The following is a 22,631-nucleotide window of genomic DNA, read 5'->3' on the forward strand; positions in this document are numbered from 1 at the left end:
TATAATAATATATATATTATATATATAACTTATTTATTTAACTGAAGCTACTATATCAGAAAAATCATAAAATGGTTTTTAAAAGCATTCTTTTCTTTCACAGCCTGAGAGAGAACCTATTGACAGATTCTAATAAGTGAAACATCAGGCACTGTAAAGAAATTGACAATTTTCTAGACCCATGGGTCATTAGCCATCAAGGGCCATACTTAAAATTTGCATCTTTACAAACATCATCTCCTGGCAAAGAAGTGCCTTTGATTAGAGAATAGTCCAAAAGAGACAGAGAGAGTGAGAGCGAGAGCGAGAGCGAGAGAGAGAGAGAGAGAGAAAGAGACCTATGGATATTTGAAAACTGTAGTGAGTTAAAGCTTTCATTGGGTTTGCTCCAAATAAAACTTAACTGTAGAGATTATTTGTGATGTGCTATCCTTGGAATTCAATTGAAGTCAGAAATATTAAAATTTCAATTAAATAATGATTGATCTGGTTAATAATACCAGATAGTTTAAAAGTATTACTGTTTTCCTAGTTTCATTACTATGAGCTATTTATTAAATTCAACACTATGCACTACTTTATAAACACTGTTTATGGCAGATATTAAAATAAGGCCTTGTTTTTTGGTCTATATTGAAGGATTTAAATTTGGGCTATGGGAAAATACATATATAAGTATTCTGTTTAATGCAGAAAGTTTGATAGAGGAAGCCAGGTGAAGTAACATTTGGGTAGTAAAGAGGGTTGGATCCATTGGGAATGCTGTCAAAAACCTCTAAATGAAGATTCTAAATCTTGGCTGCAAATTAGCAAAAGGTTTGAAGAATATTTTAAAAATTATGATACCCAGGCATACTCCAGCACATTCAAATAAGAATTTCTGGGATAGGAATCCAGACTTCAGTATTTGTTAATGCTCTCCCAGTCATTCGATTGGGCGCCCAAGGTTGAGAATCATTGCTTTATAGATTAAATAGCATTTACAACCACATGGAAATTGTTCTTTGATTATGTGTAACAAGCAAGATGGTGGTCTCTTACAGTCACATGCTTCAGTGACTTTAAGTGGTACATGTGCAAGGCATTAAGTAATTATCTGTCACTTAAGGAGAAATTTTTTTTTTTTTTTACCCTCCACTTCTCTTTTTATCCTTCTGATGACTTCAAAGAGAAAGCCTTCATTTATTGCTGGTGGATCTTTAATATATCTCTGCACTTGTCTATCTCCCTTTTAAATCAAAGAGAACAGGCTCAGGCCCAGAGTCTTCATCTAGTGTAGCCTAGAATTCACTTCAATAGTTTTATGTTTATTACTTAAGATTATCTTCCAGCAAGTAATACTGATTTAAGTGATACAAAATTTCCTTTTTAAAAAACTTAAAGTGAGTAAATGCACATAAGGTATAAAATAGTACATATTATACTCATATATGAAAAAATTCACAAAGGTAGTTCTCCGATGACTATGGTTTGGGCAACCCTAGTGTTAAGGTAAAGGGCATCCAAATGTAACATAAGTTTTGGCCATAATTGTGCCTCCATCACTAATTAACATTGTGATTTTGGAAAAATTACCCATTCTCTTCCCTGGGCCTTGGTTTCCTCATTTGTTAAACAAGGCCATTAGCCTATATTGCTGGCATTCTTCTACGAGTTTAAGAACCAAGGAGGGCTTGCCCTCTGAATTTACCTTGTTGACATCCAGGCGCATCTTCTCATTGTTGGCACTAGCAGCTTTCTCAGCTGCTTTCTTTTGGCGTTGGGGTCCCCTCCCAAAAAAGATGTAGTTGACCAAAGCATATTCCAGAAGGGCCATGAAAACAAAGACAAAGCACCCCATCAGGTACATGTCAATGGCCTTCACATAGGGGATTTTAGGGAGAGTCTCCCGCAAGTGGGTATTGATCGTAGTCATTGTAAGGACAGTTGTAATTCCTGAAAAAAATGACAAGAGTTAGATTAGTAATGTTCCTGTTTCCTTGCTGATTTCATCATATTTGGAAAGGCTAATTGTGCTCTTTTACTCATTCATACATGCCACAAAATAGCTTACTGGTACATACCTGCCCTGTGATAGGCCCTGGAGACACATTTAAATCATTAATTCATAGTAACATTAATCATTTTGAAGCATTTCCTTTATTTATATTTATATATTTATAGTTATATATCTAGCGGTAGGCTAGAGACGTAAATTAAATGTCATGGTAGACACGTGTGTAGGGTGAGCATCAAGGATACAGAGAAGTCTCTGGTTAAGCCTTGTGATGCAGCAGGAGAGAGGTCAGGAAATGGAGACTTTGGAGCTGAGTACTGAAGGATAAGTGGGAGATACCCAAGTAACAGAGGACTGGAGGTCAAAAGTGAAGGTAGAGAGAGCTTTTATAAAGAGTGCTTTGAAGGGGGGTTGAAAGTACACAGTCCATCAAAAGCATCTCAAGAAAGTCAATGTGGGTACATTATAGGATATGACAGAAAGCATGGTGAGGAGAGTGAAAATTAAGTAAGGCTGCATAATGCAGAGCTGTATATACAGGCCCTAATGGGGGGTCTGAACTTAAAATGAAGGTGAGGTGGGGCCACTGACCAGCTTCAAACAGGGAGACATAGGGACAAATTGTGTTTAGGACAATCATTCTTGTAGTAGTGTGAAGGACAGAGGGAAAAAATACAAGACAGGAAAATGGAATACCAGCTAATAGTTTTTCAGAATAATCTAAGTGATAAAGAGGAAATGAATCAAAATAATCACAATAGTATTGAAATCAGTGACTGCATTATACGGATGGTACGGGCAAATGATTATAAAAATTTGGAAGCTGGAGATGACGGGTAGCAGAGAAGCAGGTATCTAGCCCTCATGTTTCTGGATTGGTCAACGGGGCATGTAATGCACAGATAAGTAACATGGAACCATTATGAGATTCTTTATAGGAAATGGCATACTGGCTCAGGTTATAATTGTTCATCTCACTGAGTGGTCATCTTCAACAGTGAAGAGTAGTTTCCCTCTATAATTGGAGGGATAGAAGACATATGCCGGGCAAAAGCACTAGGAGTCCAGAATCCTGAATGTGATAAGGTCCACATTTGTAGCAAAATAGTGATGCGAAAACAGCCCAGAGATCAAGATCACACAGATGAGAAGTTGTTTAATCAACATTTGAATGGCCATCTCTCCGACTCAGAAAGCTGTGTCCTTAACCACTACCCAATAACACATCCCAAAAGTTTCATTTCTATGATATTTTGGGAATGTAAGTTTTCTGATTTAATTTTATCTCTCTATAAAGATCATAATTTTTGCCTTGTTTTTCTACATGCTCATAAAACAACTACAGAAAAAATAAATCTGTGCATCTGATTCTGAGCATGGCCAGAAAAACTCTGTTCTTGCTTTAGGTCTAGGTGTCTTAGAGTTTTCGTATTTTCTCTATAATATCAGTCATTTAAAACATTTCCCAGTTTCACTTTTCATTTCATTATGTCAACTGCAGATTATCCTGTACACGTATATTATAAAACTGACAATGCTAATTTTGCTATCTATCTCAATCTCATTTTAAGATATCTCTTACCAAGTAATAAATTACTCTATCAAAAGATGTTTTACAAATTTCTTTTAAAAAGTGAATTATTTATTTTTCCTGTAATGACATAAAATTATAAAATTAACAGATTTTCACTTTGGAATAATAAGATATTTACAAATTCCATTCATTACTTTATTCAGCAAATATTTACTGAACACCATTCATTGTGTAAGATATCACAGATATAATGGAAGCAAAATTATATATGGACCTTTCTTCAATGTTTCTTTCAGTACCATGAAGAAAAAGGACATCACAAACCAAATAAATATAAATTATAACTACAGTTGGTCTACAAAGGGAAGTTCTCTGTATTTTAAGAGAAGTTATCACAGAGGACTGGACTCAGTCCAGGAGGTCATTACTTCTCCCTTCCATCCTTGAACCACCACAATCTAATCTCAACACAGCAGTCAAATTTATCCCTTTCAATCTGAAATCAAATCATATCACTTCTATCCTCGATGGCTCTGAAATTTCACTCAGAATAAAAGCAAGGTCTTTATCATGGTTCTGGAACTGCTTCATAATCTTTTAGTCCCTTGTCCCCAACATCATCTTGACTCCTGAACTCACTCTCGCATTCACCTCACTGGCTACCTCACTAATATCCTTGGTACTTTCCTACCTCAGGGCATTTGTAATAGGCTAGAATATTCCCATCAAGACATTTAAGTGACTCTTTATCTTCATGAAGTTTTTGTTCTATTAATAATTTCTGGATGAACTTTACAAATTATAAACTGTTCCTCCTGGCATACCCAACTGCCCTCACCTTGCTTATTCCCTCTATAGACGTACTGTATTACCTAGCTCACATTATAAGTAAAATAAATTTATTGTCCTTTTACTGCTAGCACAAAACTTCCAGAAGGGAACTACTTTATCTCCAGCATCTAGCATGTTTGGCACATAGTAGGTGTTCAACAAATACTTGTTGAATGAAAAAATGAATGACTTCTCTCAGGAAGTAATGATTGAATTGAGATCTCATGGTGGAGAAGGTAACAGTCCAACATTTCAAAGGGATTAGTCAGAACTCAAAATAATAAAAATTGTGTAAAATAATCATACTTTACTATTATCTGGAGTTAGTAACATAAAAATGTTCATGAAATATAATATATTCTCTTCCTCTGGCATCATATAGAAAAAAAATCAAGCATAAGATAAACGATGCTATGGATGAGTTCCCAGCCATCTTACTTTGTTGTCTTCTGCCCTCTATCCTGCTACTCCAAAATCTTAATAAGACTTTAGAAGTCTTTTTGCTTATCTGTTAGTTACATAATATACTTCCTTGTCTCCTGCTCAGAAAAAAAAAAAAAAAAAAAAAAAAGATGGAAGGGAGCTCTTTCCAGATAAGGAAGCACAGTATGCAAATTGAAAAATTATCAAGTGATATTACACAAACTATGCATCAATAAAAATAAAAAAATTGACAGGACTAATTTCATTACCAACTGCTATATGGTTAGCTAATTTTGACATGAAAGAGTTTTAATTTGTATTTAATTGATTTAATGCTGAATCAGATAACCCAAAGTTTCACAGCCAAATTCTTGTAATGTGCATAGCCCAGTCTTATCATGCATTAAAAATACCAGGCTAAGAAAAGTGTATGAATGAACATGCATGCGCATACACACACATGCATACACGTGTGCACACACAGAGTCAAGCCCCACAGGCAGTTAGAAAATGGCCTACCTAATGCCACTCTTGCAGCTGATGCATCATAATTAATCCAGAAGGAGACCCAGGAGAGGATAGTGATCAGGATGGAAGGCATGTATGTTTGCAGAATAAAGTAACCAATGTTTCTCTTAAGCTTAAAGCTGAGGGACAATCTGGGATAGGAACCTAGAAAGGCAATTTTAGAATATCATAATTATCAATCAATATTTATAGGATACTTTTCTTTCAAGGCCCATAAATAAGTTTGTAAATCTTCCCTAAATTCAACTTTAGCTCCTGATGAAGGGCACTTGCTCCTGAAAAAGTAGTATGGGAACACTGGTCTTTTAATTAGCAAAAGTTACTTGGTGTTGAGTACACCCATAGTCATGAGTAATTAAAAGAATTCCAGCTCATCCCTGCTCAGGCTCCTGCACTGGATCAAGGATACTCATTCTCTACAACTATGAAAACAAGACTGTTTGGTACAGTCCCTTTGTTCCCCCTCACTTGTTCCTCAACAAGATCATCCTGTAAGATGTTTTGTTTTTATTTTTTTATATAAGAAATAAGGCTGTACACTCTGATCATATTTTAGAAATCTCTTCACAAGCCCCAGAATTCACTGCACATCTGGGATCAATGGCAAGCTTCAGGTATACAGCAACTCCCTAAAATTGTGTGAAGGTTTTCACATGTATGGATTATATATGTTTGCTAATTCCACTGATTCCATCAAAGTTCTAAAGGGGTGCCTGACTCATCAAAAGGTGAGAATCAGTGTTTCCAAAGAATATTTTTGGGAGATAAAACTAAAGGATCATATTCCTGAGGCTAAATCCTTTGATTGTGATGATCCAGGAAATTACTCTTTAAACAAAATATGTAACTGAACATCGTTGTAGAATGTCAAAAAGTCACATTGATGAATCGTGGGTGTTAGGGGTGACATTATTAATAATTGAAAGAAAGTCTTGCCTAGCCTTCTTGGGCTCAAGTTAAGTGTTGTAGTATTAAAGTAAGAATATTTTAGATATGAACTCATTTCTACTGTCTCAGGGATTCAGGGACCTCCAATTTAGGAAAAGTTTCTGTTGTTTGTTTTTTAAAGCTAAGGCTACGTTATATTCTTATGAAGTCATACAACTCTTACTTGAAGTAGTTTGCAGGGAAAGGCAGAAGGGTAATTAAAAATGTATAGTTACAGTACTAGCTCTTTTTGTGCCTGGGGAATTCAATCCAATAAGAAAAACATAAGAAAGAAATATTCCTGTGGGTTTACTGTTTTCCCCCTTAATGTTTTTTTCCCTTATGCAGCAAAGTATTACTTTCCTAAGCTTTTTTGCTAAAATTCTGTGCTGGTGAAACCAAGTTTGACAACCAAAAACCTCAATGCTAGAAGAGTAAGAATGGTGAAAGCATCAGGATAATCTCAACATCTGGAAGGGCTTTTAGCTCTAAAATAGGAGGTAAGGCTCCATAAAGAAATTCTTAACCTTTGAGGATAATGTGGAATTCTATTCTATTGCCTCTAGAGAATTTCATCGTGGTCAGATGTGAGTGAACCGTCTCTTCCCTGTATTTTTCAAGAGTAGGATCAGTTCTGTAAGTTGTATAAAGCTCGGGCAAACAACTCTGACCAACATCATTCTCTTTCTGTATTCTGTCTCTGACAATTAGTCCAGTCTTTGGTAGATGAGAGGCACAGAGGTAACCCTCTCAGCTTTGTGGGGGTGCCTTCTGGGAAATAGCTGCATGGACCCCAAATGAGCAATGGGCCCTTTGATGGGGAACTGGAGGTTTGCAGCAGATCCAAATCTTCCAGTCATCTTTTCCTGGGACCCAGTTGTGATATAAGTGAATGCTTTTGACAAAATATGCTGAAGCCCCTTTTGCCTTAACCCTCTTCCCTGATACACACCTGTGGAAAAAACAACCTTCTTGGTGATAAGTTTGTAATCCACGATAGAGAACTGTGGAAGTTCAATCTTTGTCACTCCTGTTACTGCGTTATCATCCCCACGCCAGTAAAACTCAATGTCATCGGTGGTATATCCATCTGTAAAAGGAAGCACACACACACACACACACACACACACACAGATACACAAAATAAAAAAAACAAATAAAACAAAGAGTACTTGTTTACAAGATGAACTATATTAATGATAACAGCCACAGCTAAAGGCTATTATGTGTTAGGTATCACGCTAAGCACCTGAAGTATATTACCACATTTACTTTTCGCAACAGTCTCATGGGGGGACTATAATTAGGCCCACATGAGGCAATGAAGGTTTAGCGAAATTAACAGCTTGCAAGTAAGAGGCAGCATCTAGTTCTAACTTGCACTCATTTTCTAAAACACTATCACATTATTACATGACCCTGGATGGTACTCTAACAGAAAAAAAAAGAGAAAGTAAGTATCATTTAACTTATCAGTGCAGTATTGAATGCTATCAACCCCCCCATAAAAAAGTTTTGAATTACAATATATTTGGGTTTCAAGTCAGAAGAGATTATAAGGAATTGAGTCATCATTTTTTAAATATTCATAGACATTGGTCAGGGGTAGCTTTTTGGAATTTAGATATGCTGCAAAATCAAAATCTCCAAATTTGATTTTGCAGCATATCTAAATTCCAAAAAGCTATCCCTGACCAAATAACCCCAAACAGGAGTAATTCTAATAGTTTTAAAAGTAAATACAAATGTATTATGTGCACTATAAAAGGCACAGTGCATTTAGGAGGCTTGTTTCCACTTTCTCAATAATTATTTCTTGAGCACCTACTATGCTCATGAGTGTACAGTTGCTGGGGATAGAAGTCTGTATAATAAAAACAAGTCCTCTGTTATAATGATACTTTTAATCCACGAGACAGAATAGAATAAGCACACATATCTTGGTGAGTAAGCATATGTGTAACTGCAATGAATAAACACCTATTAGATTATTAACAGAACTATACAGAGAAGCATGCAATGAAATCCATTAAATCTTAATATTTTACAAACACCCCCACCCCAATATCCCACCTGCAGAGCATAAATTGTATTTGTATATCATATTTCTTAAAAGAACTTTTGCATCCAGAGAGCTGAATTTTTACAAGTCTAAGAAGTAGGCAGGTCAGATATTGCTCCCCAATTTAAAGCAAAAAGCAAAACAAAACAAACAAAAACAAAACACAAACAAAAAATAAACCCAAAAATAAAAAAAAACTAGTTAAAAAGGTTGCTTAAATTCTTTTTGACATGTGACTTAAGTTCTTTTTGCTTTTTGACATCTGACTAGTTAGTGTTATACAGGACTAGAATATCAGTCCTTTCATTCTTAGCTCTTATAATTTTCATTAAATCACATTTCTTCCAAAGAAAGCAAGTTAAATTTCCAAGAGTAGAAATGGATTATTTTTCAAAGAATTACAGTGCTCTCAATTCGAGAATCTACATCAACCATAGCACAGCTCAGGCAATGTCTTAACTTTTCTAGAAGTCTGCATTCTTCTTTACTCATAAGAGCAGCCATCTTTATCTAATGCAGAAATACAGATTTTTGTAAAGAGTCAATGAGAACTTGAAATTCTGGTTCCATAACTATAGGCCTTTAGATAATAGCTAATGATTTTCAAAAAGGCCTGTTTACTTGCAAACATCATAAAGTACATTGTAATCACAATTGTCAGGGTGCCTGGCTGGCTCAGTGGGTAGAGTATCTTGATCTCGTGGTGAGTTCAAGCCCCACATTGGGCATGGAGCCTACTTAAAAAAAATTGTGGATATTTAACAGATTATACACCACCAACATTTTTCTTAGCATGATATCATTTAAAGCCACTTATTTTGTTAGAGAATGTCTTTCTTCGCATGAAACTTTGATTTAAAAGGAAATTATTCATAATTTTAAGAAGGGGAGTCCAGGTACAAAGTGAAAGGCACAGTAAAAATATTCTTCTCTTTCTCCATTAGTCTACCCCATTAATATTCTCTATCTAATCCTAAGAACTGAGGTGTCTGTCCCAAACAACAAGTGCTTTTACTGTGATTTCAACTTTCTTAATATGGCCATGGGAATCCTCATAATCCAGGACTTCATCTCGAATATAATCCCGTTTCTCATTGGTTATTTGCACACAGCTCTCAGTTATGAAATTATTTAATCAATGACAATCCCATCTTGGCCAAACCAGTGTTAAATAACAAAAGAGGGCACCTGGCTCAGTTGATTGAGCTTCCTTCCAGCTCATGACACTGTAAATTGGATTTGTGGTACATAAACATGAAAGAAGGTATTTATGAAACAAGAAGGCCATCGTTTTCTAGGGAAAAAAAAATTGTCAAATGCTGCCATTTTCAAACGAGAATGGGAGTAAAGTCAACTCTTACATTTGCAATAAGAACTAAGTCTAAATTAGTAAAGAGTGTGTTTCTGGTTCTCCAGCTTCCTTTCCTCAGTTTTTATCTTCTCTCGTCCACTGCTACAAATCTTCTCACAGAAGCTCTCTGTGGGCAGAGGCATGGGAATATCTATGGCATTTCAATAATTATATAGGCAATGCCTCACAGTTGTTTAATAAGTAGAAATATTATCATGAAATATAGATTTTTGTCAAAATGCCAGCTATCTGACATGTGTTTGCTAGATAATTCCTGGCAGAGGAGAGGCACTTGGGATATATTGTTGAATTAGTAAAATATTTATTTAACACATGTGTGGATTTGGGTGATGGTTGCTTATCCAGATGCTTGGCATTGTGGAGGTATTCATCATGTCTATACCTCTGTTTCTTGCTCCTAATACAGTACCTGGCACAAAGTTGTATTAGATAAATATCTTCTGAGTGAATAAAAAAAAGCCACCCAAAGATAACACAGCCCTTAAGAAAAATCCAAAGGTTCTTTATTATGTATTTACCCTTATGTAATAGCTCAGCAAATTGCTTAACCTTTCTCTCTTCTTCATTTCTTAATCTGTAAATTGTAACAATAAACAATGACAACAACAAAAGCTACGTCATAGAGTTGTTATGCAGGAAACACGAGTTGTTACTTACAAAATGCTTAGAGCAGTACCTGATAGATAATGCTCAAAAAGGTTAGCTAATAGTTTCTTTTCAAAAAAGAATTATTATAAATGAATTAAAAACTCATATTTCGTTGAATGTCACCTGGCTTCTATTTTATGAACACTTGAACACATTTACACAATGAGAAACTTGGGTGTCCAATGACACACCCTCTGGTGTGTTTGTAAATCGAAAATGAAACATTGGAAGTTTATTTTGATGTCAAACATTTTGGAATCTGACATAATGGAGCAGCATATTTGTAATATTTCTTAGTTACTGCTGGTCTTAAAAACTGCTATCTTCTTGACTTCATTTTGAGTTAACCAAGTATGGAATGCTGCCAATGGAAAGCAAATGTATGCTCTTGCATCACCGATTTCTAAAGACCAAAGACCAACAGTTTATGACTGTGCCAGGGTGGTCAAGTTCCAAATCCAGCTCAATATACTGTGTAGGATAAACTGAAAGCAGACCTAGTTTTATTTATTTTTCTTTTTCTTCCTCTTCTTTAAAAAAAAAAAATTCTCTGAAGGAATATTTAACAGTGTCTCAAAGTGATTAAAAATAAAAGAAAACATATGCAAATATGTATGACCTGACTTTTACAGCTTTCATAACGATAATGAGTGAAAAATAATTAGATATCTTTTAAAAGATATCAGGAGGAGATGCACTGAAACTTCTCATTAATGTCTTGCAAATTAAATTCATCTTTTATATTTTATTCATGGGATTCCAGAAACTGAGTCATTAAATTATATTGTATTATTATCATTAAAAACATAACCCACATAAACTCAGATGGACTATAAATAAACCAAAATATAACTTCACTGGAATCTACCTGAAGGAATTAAAATTGTACAAAATGTTAAAGTTTCTGATCAGGACAGATAAACAAATACATTTAAAAATCTATGTATGTGAATGACATATATACTGTCATATACTGATAAAAATATGTACTACATGAGATCTAAGGAGCAAAATTATCACGTTAAACACATTCACATAATAAATGAATGTGTTCTCACAATTGTGACATTATCTTATTACATAACATGGCATTTAAAAAAGTTTTTTCTCTCTTTAGTGTCAGTCTACTTGTCTATTTTGTTATCTACTAAGTAAATATTTCATTTCAGATGAAATATTTTTACTGTGCAAGAAATATGAACCTATACCAAGATATTAAACAGTGAGGGCTGGTGAGAACATTTAGAAGAAATGGATTATAAATGCCACCATTTTTTTTTTCCTAGTGAGAAATTAAAGAGACCTATTGTTCTCTTGTTGTTCATTTAAACTTTGTTCTCCAATTGGACTGTTAAATGTTGTAGGGTAATTATTTTCTGTCTCCCATTGTAGCCAACATAGCAACTGTAACATAGCAGTTGCTTTAAACTGCTAATTCTTGGTCATCACAACCAATTGTTGATGTTTGAGGATTAAGGGCTAGTGTTATTGGGACAATCCACTCTAGTCATGGATGGTTTCAATTTTTTTAGGAACTATCTTATCTCGAATTTCATGCCCTTTTATGTGTCTATCACAGCACTCCACAAGTTTTTCTGAATTGAAAACCTCATTGTAAAAATTTTAGCATGTCGCTCTATTAGTATTTAAATTTTTATGTGGTTACTGTTATCGGTATATAAGTAACTATTATTAAAACTTAAGTTACATTCTGAGCAACACTAATCCTGTAATGTGCTTCATGGAAAAGGGTTCTAAGTAAATGTATTTGGGAGTAACTGTGCATTTCGGGCCCCTCTTGTAGTCACAAACATTTAACACAGTAAAGTTTAGATAATTCCTCAATAAAGAATTTGCTTAATATTACTTACCCCTGGCATTCTCCGTACCTATTTGACCAGAGACATTTTTTTAGGACATAAAAAATATCCATCCAAATGCAATAATTCCATAAAATGCTAGAGTTAGTCACACATTTTAGGGTGCTTTAGTTAGGTTCCCCCCAAACCAGATAAGTACTGGAAAAGGCACATAGTCCCTTGGAGCTATGTCTTGCTCTTTAGTGGATTAATCTTTTTTTTTTTTTCCTCCAAAAAAATTTCCAGAAGAGAAGAAAAACATTTTCAATAACAACCAGGTCAAATTGCCTTTTAAAGCAGACAAACGTTTTGGGGAAGCAGCAGGACCTAATGTGCAACAGGAAAGCAGGCCTTTGTCTCATGACTAACTCAGTGACCACAATCAGAAGTCTATCAGTCCACAATCAGAATGGACTACACGCCACACAGTCCTGTATGTTTGCAAAAGTGCAAGACTGAGAACAGTCAATGCCAATTAGTTATGGGGATTTTCCAAGAGGGAGAGAGACTCGCTTGTCAGCTACAACTCTTTAAATTCAGCAATGAAAGCATTCCAAAGACACTCTGAGTGATTGCTCTGACTCCTTAATTGCATCTTATTCTTCACTCTGCTCTTTAGATGGACTGCTAGACACTAATGTTCTGCTGTCAAATCATTTCTAGGCCTTGAGAGCTCAAAATAATCTGCCTAGGGTGGGTCAGACTTGATTACCAAGTGGCATCTTAGTAAGGACACTATCAAGTCATGGCCCAGCATTCATCCTACATCACAGATAACCCATTTTTTATGTTATTAGCATTTTCAAATTCAAATCTTATGTAAGAGGAGAGGAAATTGATCATAATCAAGTAAAATGTTAGATTTTGTGCTTTAAAGATGATTTCTCTTTTTGGATTTCAATGCAATATTCACTATTTGTTTTCTCTGTATGGAAGCAGAGTGCTCTGGTGGCTGTTCCTGCAAGTTTAACTCCTCAATGTGTTTCTTAAGCTTCCTTAAGTTTGCAGAGCTCAAGCAATTAAGCTGATGATACAGGTAAAATAAACCAATTAATAATATAAACAATAATAATAACCACAACCACAACAATAATAGCTGCCATTTCAAAGTCCTTATGTGTCAGCGACTGCCTTAAACTCTTTACACGGTTCTGTCTAGAACCATATAAACCAGACTGGGTTACGGTTACAAGCATTCTTCCCCACTACCCAACCCTGCTTTTTTTCCCCTATGCATTAGCCCTAAGTCCTGAAGTAACATAGAAGAGGCAGAGAACTGTCAATGCTGCTCAAATTTCACATGCATAAAAATCACCTGGAAATCTTGTTAAAATGCAGTGTGAACTAGGATTAAGTGGGTAGAGCCTGAGATTCTGTAGTTCTAATAAACTTCCAGGTAGGGGGATGGTGTTTACCCATGGACTAACCTCTTCATAGCCAGGAGAGTGTTGCAGAGCGAAAGTCATTTCCCTTGCCATGGGAATCAGCAAAGGGATGCTGGTATCTAGCCTGACCAAGAGAAGAACAATGTTTCTTATGAACAAAGGTTTTACAAGCTCCAAAATTAAAATATTTTCTCCCAGCTCTGCCTCTCTTATAAGGGACTAGAGGAGATGTTTCTGATGCCGTCTCTACCCAGGGGTCTGGTTCTCTTCTTTAATCTATGGTCTACAATCACCAACAGCATAGAACAGAAAGATGGAGCCAGGTCTGAAGGGTTTCTGCTCATTTGTATTCACACCAGTTTTATTTGAATACTTAGGATTAAGAACAGTCCACTCTGGCATCAGATCTCTGCATCTTTTGTTTATATTCTTCAACATACTAGTCAACAGGCTTCAAGTTTCCTGCCTTCTTCTAATCTGTGCTACACATGATGCTATTACACTTCATTTAAAAACAGGCTGGTGTGCCATTTCTATGCCTTAGGAAAGCATTAAAAAATGGAAAACAGGGGCGCCTGGGTGGCGCAGTCGGTTAAGCGTCCGACTTCAGCCAGGTCACGATCTCGCGGTCTGTGAGTTCGAGCCCCGCGTCAGGCTCTGGGCTGATGGCTCGGAGCCTGGAGCCTGTTTCTGATTCTGTGTCTCCCTCTCTCTCTGCCCCTCCCCCATTCATGCTCTGTCTCTCTCTGTCCCAAAAATAAATAAACGTTGAAAAAAAAAATGGAAAACAAAAATATGAAAAAATTCTTTATGGCCTTTTCAACAGGTCCAGACTTAAAAGCAAATTCTTCACTCAGGCATTCAAAACTCTTATCACGGGGCTTCTATCTGCTTCGCAGCCTCATCTTCTATTGCACTTCTTCCTCTTCCAAAGCTCTCATCTCTACCCTTCTACTTCCTTTCGTAATCCTTTGACCTCCAGGCCTTGGTTCAAGCTAACTGAAACATTTTTCCCACTGATATCAAATTTCTGTACAATTTCAGGGCCCATCTCAACTTTCCAAGACACTGTCTCATTTTCCCTCAGTTGGGAACTTCCTGTCTTTCTTTCCTGATGTTTTCACAGCACTGTTTTAATTTCTACAACATAGCTGTTATAGACAGTTTTGCATCAGAGGGTTTGTGGATGTGTTGATCAAAGCCACCAGACCACCCCGGAGGGTGAAGAACCAAGCCTGATAATTCTGTGCCTGTCTCCTCCTTAATGCAGGTCTTAATAAGGGAGGGAGTCATGTAAGCATGGCTGTACTGAATGGGCAACACACTAACCCTTTCATTGTAGTTCACCAGATCCCACTCCTGAAGGTGGAATGATGAGCAGATGCTACTTGCTGAATTGTAAGATGGTGGGACTGCAAAGCTGAGATCATTAGTGACTTGGGATGTGGAATTCCCATGCAGTCACTAAAAGAAAGGTGGTACCATTGGTACCAGTCCATAAAAGTTGAAGCAAAGGCCATTGTGTCAAAAGAAACTTTTGTTGGTGTTGCTGACTTTTTTTTTTTAATTTTTTTTTCGACGTTTTTATTTATTTTTGGGACAGAGAGAGCATGAACGGGGGAGGGGCAGAGAGAGAGGGAGACACAGAATCAGAAACAGGCTCCAGGCTCTGAGCCATCAGCCCAGAGCCTGACACGGGGCTCGAACTCACGGACCGCAAGATCGTGACCTGGCTGAAGTCGGACGCCTAACCGACTGCGCCACCCAGGCGCCCCTAATGTTGCTGACTTTTAATATATGTTGTCATTCTTAGGTGAACAACAGTATCCTTGGAGTGGCCACACGGCCCTCTGATAATGACTTTCTCTGGGCTGATAGATTTTGGAAGCCAAATTGCCACAATAGCCTCCAGAGGCAGCCAATACCTGCTGTGCAAATGGAATAATGCTCCCTGGGTGACAAGGGGATTTAGTCCCATGGAAGAGTTTGTTAGCTCAAGAGTGAGGGAAGATACTTAAATTAACAAGGCCAACCAAATGGCCTAGGAGATATGCACAGCTGTGCAATAAAATGCCATCAAGTGTTACACCAACCCATCTGCTTTCTCATAGGGGGTGGCAGAGAAAGTGAAAAGCTCGCTTACTGATGTTGGAAGTGGTCTGGGTCTCTCTATGTTAACTCATTCTTTGGTACACCTTCACTGTGACAGGGGTCAGCTGAGGACTCACACATTTAAAGATATTAGGCAAGATGCTCTTGTACAGGAATTTTTAGTCTAAATATCTGGCTGGCCAGTGAAACAAACCATTAGCATGTGTCTTGACAAATAAGAAAATCTTCATTCTGCCCTTAAACTCCATATATGACTGACCCTTCGTTGCTTGCGTAACATCCTGTGTTAATTCTCAGGATATTTATTAAATGATCTGGTAAGGAATTCATACCCTATACTCAAATATGAAGTCTCATTTAAACAGCGAGCCTACAGGGCGCCTGGGTGGCGCAGTCGGTTAAGCGTCCGACTTCAGCCAGGTCACGATCTCGCGGTCCGGGAGTTCGAGCCCCGCGTCAGGCTCTGGGCTGATGGCTCAGAGCCTGGAGCCTGTTTCTGATTCTGTGTCTTCCTCTCTCTCTGCCCCTCCCCCGTTCATGCTCTGTCTCTCTCTGTCCCAAAAATAAATAAACGTTGAAAAAAAATAAATAAATAAACAGCGAGCCTACATTCTTCAAATTGGTATCCATGGCTTGTACTGGAAAGGTGGCAAATACCAGACATTTATTACATTTACTAAGATGGACCCAAATTGTGTTTGATGAGGGGCTTATGTGAGTATCAGGCCTGGGGCTGATAGCATGCTAGCTGCTCATGCAAATATACATGCATAGTTAAACATGGCATTGCTATTCTGTTTGGGGGAATCAGGAAGAATTCATCAAGGTGATCTAATGCAAGGGATTTTTAAAGTTGCTACTAGCTAACATTTTAAATCATTTTCTGTGTGATGCCATGTTCTTCACAAGCATTATCTCATTCAATCCCTTTGAAGCAGAAATTGTTATTATTCCCAGCTCACAGATGAAGAAACAATTTGAAGAAGTTAAACATCTTGCCCAAAGGTCAGAAATGGGAATTGAACTAAATCCCCTTTAACACTAGGGTCCAACTCCTCAGTAACTCTATTTATTACCTCATACTACTTATTCAAGGCCATATTTTCAAATTATTCTGTAATAGTACAGAAATATGTCTGTAATCATCCCTCTTACTGTATCAATGCCTTTATGCGGTGTGACTTTGCAGTTCCTCCCAAGAAGAGGTAGAATCTTTCCCTACACCTTGAATCTGAGCTGCCCTTGACACTTGTTTTAATCAAAGAAGTAACACTGAGCCAAGTTGTGAGCTTGGGCTAGTGAAGGTTTGACAGCTCCCCACTCCCCTTTCTTTTGGAATCCTGCTGCCACCCTGTGAAAGGCTTGGATAGCCTGTGGAGAAGCAGGGACATGTGTCCACTCACCTCATCACAGCAGTCAGACAGCCCCAAGCCTATCTGTGTGAGAACCACATGCATATGTGGGCCTGGTTCTGAGCCTCTCGGCCAACCTGTAGCTTCCTAAGCAATAATAAATGGTTTCTGTTTTAATCCACAGTTTGGGGCAGATTGTTAATTACTAAAAGCTAATGGAGAGCACTAGGTTCTGTAGAAACAGGAAAACAAACATTTTTTTTCTTCATAGAATGGTATATACACCTTCATTTCCAAGATAAAATTCATGCTCACAGCTGGGCCTTGCTTCAGAGAATCTCCAACTGGTTTTATAAATATTATGGGCTCAGCCATATGGCATAACCTAAATCAAGAGACCTACCTAGGTTCCTATCCCAGTGCTGCTATATACAAGCTGTAGAATTTTGGACAGATCATACATTCTTTAAAACTCTGTTTCTATACCTAAAAAATAAAGTTGTTCTAAAACAGCAATCCCCCAATTTTTGGTTTTAGAACTCCTTTATACTCAAAAAATTATTAAGAACTCCCAAAAGCTTTTGTTTATGTGGTTTACACCCACTGATACATACGATCTTAGAAATTAAAACAGATATTTAAAAATATCTATCCATTAATTAATTTATAACAATAATGATCCTATTTTCATGTTAACATAAATGTCATTTTTATGAATAGTAGCTATATTTTACAAAATACAAAAACTTATTGAGAAGACTGGCATTGTTTATATTTTTGTAAATTTCTTTTTGGCTGGCTTAAGAAGACAGCTGGATTCTCAATGTTGCTTCTGCATTCAGTGGTTGTGATAATGTGAGTCTTTTGAAAACATGACTGTACATTTTGACATAATGAAAGTGAAAAATGCAGATAAAGCCTTAGTATTACTATGAAGTGAGCTTTAACCTTCAGAATACTCTGAAAGGGTCTTAGCAACCAACCAGGGGTCTTGTAGATTATACTTTGAGTCACTGTTTTAGATGATTTCGAATTTGAAATTTGGTTAAATTTAAGGAGAACTCCAAATAATTCATTTGGATTTAAATTATTAAGGACTACCCAAAACTAGCAATTTTATTTCCTGTAGAGTAGAAATAAAAACAAGGGGACCTTGAAAGATCATTTCAAAAGATCATTTTTATTCGATAGAGTAAAAGTGTGTGTTGTGTGTATGTCTGTGTGTGTGTGTGTATGACATTCTTACAATTAAATGTAAATCATTTGGTTCTTTGATGCAGTGAAATTCTTGAGAACTTTTTAAAAAAGAAAGTTAATGCATTTGCATACAATTGAAACTACTGTCCATCCATATCAGACTATCAGTTTGGTCAAAGTTGGACCTATGTGAATGAAGTGAATGGTTCATTCTCTTTGTTTGGCCTCGAAATACCAATGCAAATTAATTCATACAAATAAGACCTTGAGGGGAGCCTGGGTGGCTCAGTAGGTTGAGCATCCACCTTTGGCTCAGATCATGATCTCACGGTCCATGAGTTCGAGCCCCACATCGGGCTCTGTACTGACAGCTCAGAGCCTGGAACCTGCATCAGATTCTGTGTCCGCTCTCTCTCAGCCCCTCCTGTGCTCATGCTCTATCTCTCTTTGTGTCTCAAAAAAATAAATAAATAAATAAAAAATAAGACCTTGAATGTGACTTCATTAGTGCAGGCCAAGCAGTTAAAATTTGTAGCTTCTAACATGGAATAAAACCTTTCCAGCTTAAAAAATAATATGCAGAAAACATCTAGAGTAATGCCAAAAGCCTTGACCAAATTGTTGCAAATCTGCTCTTTTCTAAACTATTGATTATATTCCTGGTTTGAGAAAAATATTACTCCTTAAACATAATTTTTTAAATGCTGACACCAAAGATGAAATATAGAACATGTGAGAAACATGAGAGACATACTTAAAACTAAATAATTATCAAGATTTGACCCAAATTCAACCAAACTAAGGGCAGTATCCTTATGTCTGTACAGTTTTGTTTGTTTGTTTGCTTTTGTTGTTTCTAGAGCTGAATAGAGAATTAGCTTGCTTTGGTGATTTTAATGAAATGTCCATAAATTCTTTGATATTGCTACCCACAAATGATGAAACTTAATTTCTGTCTCCTGAAGTGTGGGCTGGACTTAGTGATATACTTCTAAGATATAGAATACAGCAGAAATTATAGGATGTCACTTATGAGATTAGGTTATAAAAAGACTGGAGCTTCTGTCTTGAATGTACTCTCTCTCTTTCTCCTTCACCTCTTCATCCAATACATTGCAACCTGTTTTGTGCAGAGACTAACATGGTGAGAAAGAGGAGGAGGCCTCTATCAGACCAAGAAATTGAAGCTCTCAGTCAAATAGGAACACCATGAGAGACTGAGACCTGCCACAACTCTGAGCAAAATTAAAAAAATGGGTCCTTACCCAGCTGAACCTTCAGATGAGACCACAGCCCTGACCAATAGCCTGACTACACCTCATGAGAAACCCTGAGCCAGAATCACTTATCTAACTGACTTGTGATTTCTGACCTTCAGAAACTATGAGACAATAAATGTCTGTTCTTTTAAGCTGCTAAGCTTTAGGGTAATTTGTTACCCATCAATAAATAATATAAACCCGCTACCTTGCACTTGAGCATGGTCTAATAAAACAAACACAGATGGGTTCAGATATTGCCTACTTCCTACTATGTCTCTAGAGCCTAACTCCACTGAAAAAGCAAATAATGCCACTCGTATTTTCTATGTTGTTCTAAGAACTGGAAAAAATACTTGCAAAACAATTAGCACACTAGTTTAATGATGACTGGCCATCATTACTCTGATTAGTGATATGTATAGTTAAAGCAAAATTTTTATTTTTATTTTTAAATTATCTACAGTTTAAAAATTAAGTTTCCAAATGCAACTTTTAGGTTCAGTTCAAGTTAGAAAACAATTGTTCATTTACTATGCAAAAGCTACTAAGTTCTCACTCTGTGGGATGAAGAATTGGGTAAATCATTTAATGTCTAACTTCAGTAAATAATGGGCACAACCTTTAATATGTGATAAAGTAGTATTCCTTTTCTTGGAGGGTCTGAACAGAGTAGAAAAGGAAGGAAGCTGATTTAATGGCTGTCTCATACTACCAGCACCTGGGTTAAAACATTTGGCAGTTAAATAAGGACTAAGACTCTCAAATGCTTCAGGGGTCAAACAAAATAGGTAATGTATAAGTTCTGAATGTACTGAACTGGGGAGTGTAGTCCTGCACCCAAGATAATTCAAATTCAGGTACTACTGCCAAAAATTAAGGCATTGTGCTGGCAAAAAAAAAAAAAAAAAAAAAAAAAAAAAAAAGTATATTCTGGATAAATCTATCACCTGAATCTGTGCATTTCAATCCTAAATGATCACCTTTGCTACTAGTTTGATTTCTAAATTGGGTAAAACCAATTTGTTTGAAAATGTGGAAGCCCCTTTCTTTCACAATTGGTTATTAACAGACACAGGAGCTGTGTGCTTCTTCTAACATAATGGTAATCACGTCACTGATTTCAAACCAATAAATGCCAAAAGGAAACAATTTTCAAGATGGTGGGGTGTTTAGGTGATTTGTGCAAACTGCTTCCAGACTCTGGAACTGCAGCTGTAATATCTGCACTTTAAATATTTACAACCCAGCTTGAGACAAGCTTCCTGAATGTCCAAACATAACTAAGGTAATACCTTTGATTTGGCAGCAGGTAAGTCCAGTGTACCTGATACCTGGTACTGATCCTTCCAATCCAAATCAACTTTTTTACTAGTACTTCTTCTATCTAGAACTTGGATATTTTTTGGTATGTGACATTAAAGCAAACTATCCACAAAGATTTCATAAAGCAAAACAAACACCAAATACTAAAATTTATTTCCTTAGTTCCTAAGGATTGTGCAATTACAGATAATAGGGCAATTTTCTGACTGGAGAAAAAACTCAATTGATTTTCAAATTCAAGGGCAGTTTTCTCCAAACCACATTATCTTTATAGAACTATGATTTTACAGTACAAACGGCTTCTAAGATGAGGGGGAAAATAAAGACTAATATTACCAACATAGCAAATTGGTATTTAATATAACAGCCTTAGGACTTAGAGTGATTCACCTCAGCAGTATCCTCAAATTTTTGTGACCAACAAATAACCTCCAGGACCTGTTAAACATGCCTATTCCTGGGCCATACCTACAGAGTCTAATTGTGTAGGCTAACCATGTAGGTACATTAATAAATGTACCAGCAAGTACTGATGCACAGACCACATGTCCATGCTTGAAGAGAAACTCTGCTCTATAGAGTTTGAAAAATTCCTTTAAAATTTCAAGAATGTCCTAAGATGTACATATGTTTTCTTAGATGTAGGGTTCCTGGAGATTTTGGGACTCTATAACCTTGGAGTCTGTATGAGATAATGAATCTCTCCTCTGGCTCATGGCATATATATTTGCAAATTTGTCATTTATAGATGTCCAAAATAAAACTCTAGCTACGGGCTCGACCTTCAAAATATATTCATCGAATTCTCTCCCTCTCCCAGTATTAGTGTCATAGACTATGAGTACATCATCTCATGCCTGCAAAACTGCTATAGCTGCTAACTGATTTCCCAGCTTCCATTTGTATTCCCCTATATATAGTAGGCAGTGAGCTTTAAAAGAATACCCTGACATGTCACTCTGCTCAAAAGCTTCTAGTGGCTTTTCATTTTACCTTATAAATAAATAAAACAACCCACCCTCCTTACATGATCTGACTCTGGTCCTGTCTACCTCTTTGAAGTCACTTCTATTAATTTTATACTGGCCTGGTCTGCTCTTTAAACACAAGAAGCTCATTCCTTGTCTTGAAGCCTTAGCTCTTGCCTTGCACTCCCTTCATGTAGATCGGTACATAGATGATTCTTATTGCTTGTTCAGGTTTCAGCTTCAGTGACCTCCCAATGAAGCTTGAGCTCTGTATCTTATTCTGAGCTGTCACCTAGATTCCCCATTGCAGTTATTCTCTACATTTTTACATTGTTTAATTTTCTATATACTTGATCATTCAGGAAGGAGCTTCTCTATTTATTCCATTGTCTGGCTCTCTGTACTACGATGTACATTCCTATAGGGCAGGAATGTGTCTTTTCTATTCACTGTGGTATACAAAACATCTAGGACATTTCTTGGTACATTGTAGGTACTAAATAAATGTTTTTGAATGAATAAGTAAAACCTGTTGATTAACATCTATATAACAGATAACACTGGTCTCATCTGCATATATTCAAAATAAATAAAAACATCTTTAGTTGGTATATAGCTTAAAACCTAACATATTAATAACTTTTAATAAGAAGTATTGGACTCAAATCACATCAAACATATATTAATAGACAGGAAGGAAGATGTCCTATTTACATGGAAGCTTTGCCACCATTTAATATGTACAAGAGTGTTTGATACCTCATTTAAAATTCATACTACAAAGAAATACGTCCTCTTGGTTAATGCTTTATGGAATGACGATACTTTTATTAAGTGCCTTATTGATATCAC

General features: G+C 36.6%; 1 protein-coding gene across 3 annotated transcripts in view; it reads right to left on the reverse strand.

Annotated features, from left to right (window-relative positions):
• The window catches only part of GABRB2 (gamma-aminobutyric acid type A receptor subunit beta2), a 250,599-nt gene that overhangs the window by 41,336 nt on the left and 186,632 nt on the right, over positions 1-22,631 (reverse strand). For all 3 annotated transcript variants that reach the window (XM_040443934.1, XM_040443951.1, XM_040443941.1), the window contains exons 7-9: positions 7,192-7,329; positions 5,304-5,456; positions 1,691-1,935 (exon numbers count right to left, since the gene is read on the reverse strand). In XM_040443934.1, the coding sequence (XP_040299868.1) occupies positions 1,691-1,935; positions 5,304-5,456; positions 7,192-7,329 (536 nt within the window). The remainder of the gene's footprint in view (positions 1-1,690; positions 1,936-5,303; positions 5,457-7,191; positions 7,330-22,631) is intronic.

This window comes from Herpailurus yagouaroundi, unplaced genomic scaffold (assembly GCF_014898765.1).
Source record: "Herpailurus yagouaroundi ecotype Mexico unplaced genomic scaffold, PumYag 29, whole genome shotgun sequence".
NCBI classification, from domain to species: Eukaryota; Metazoa; Chordata; class Mammalia; order Carnivora; family Felidae; genus Herpailurus; species Herpailurus yagouaroundi.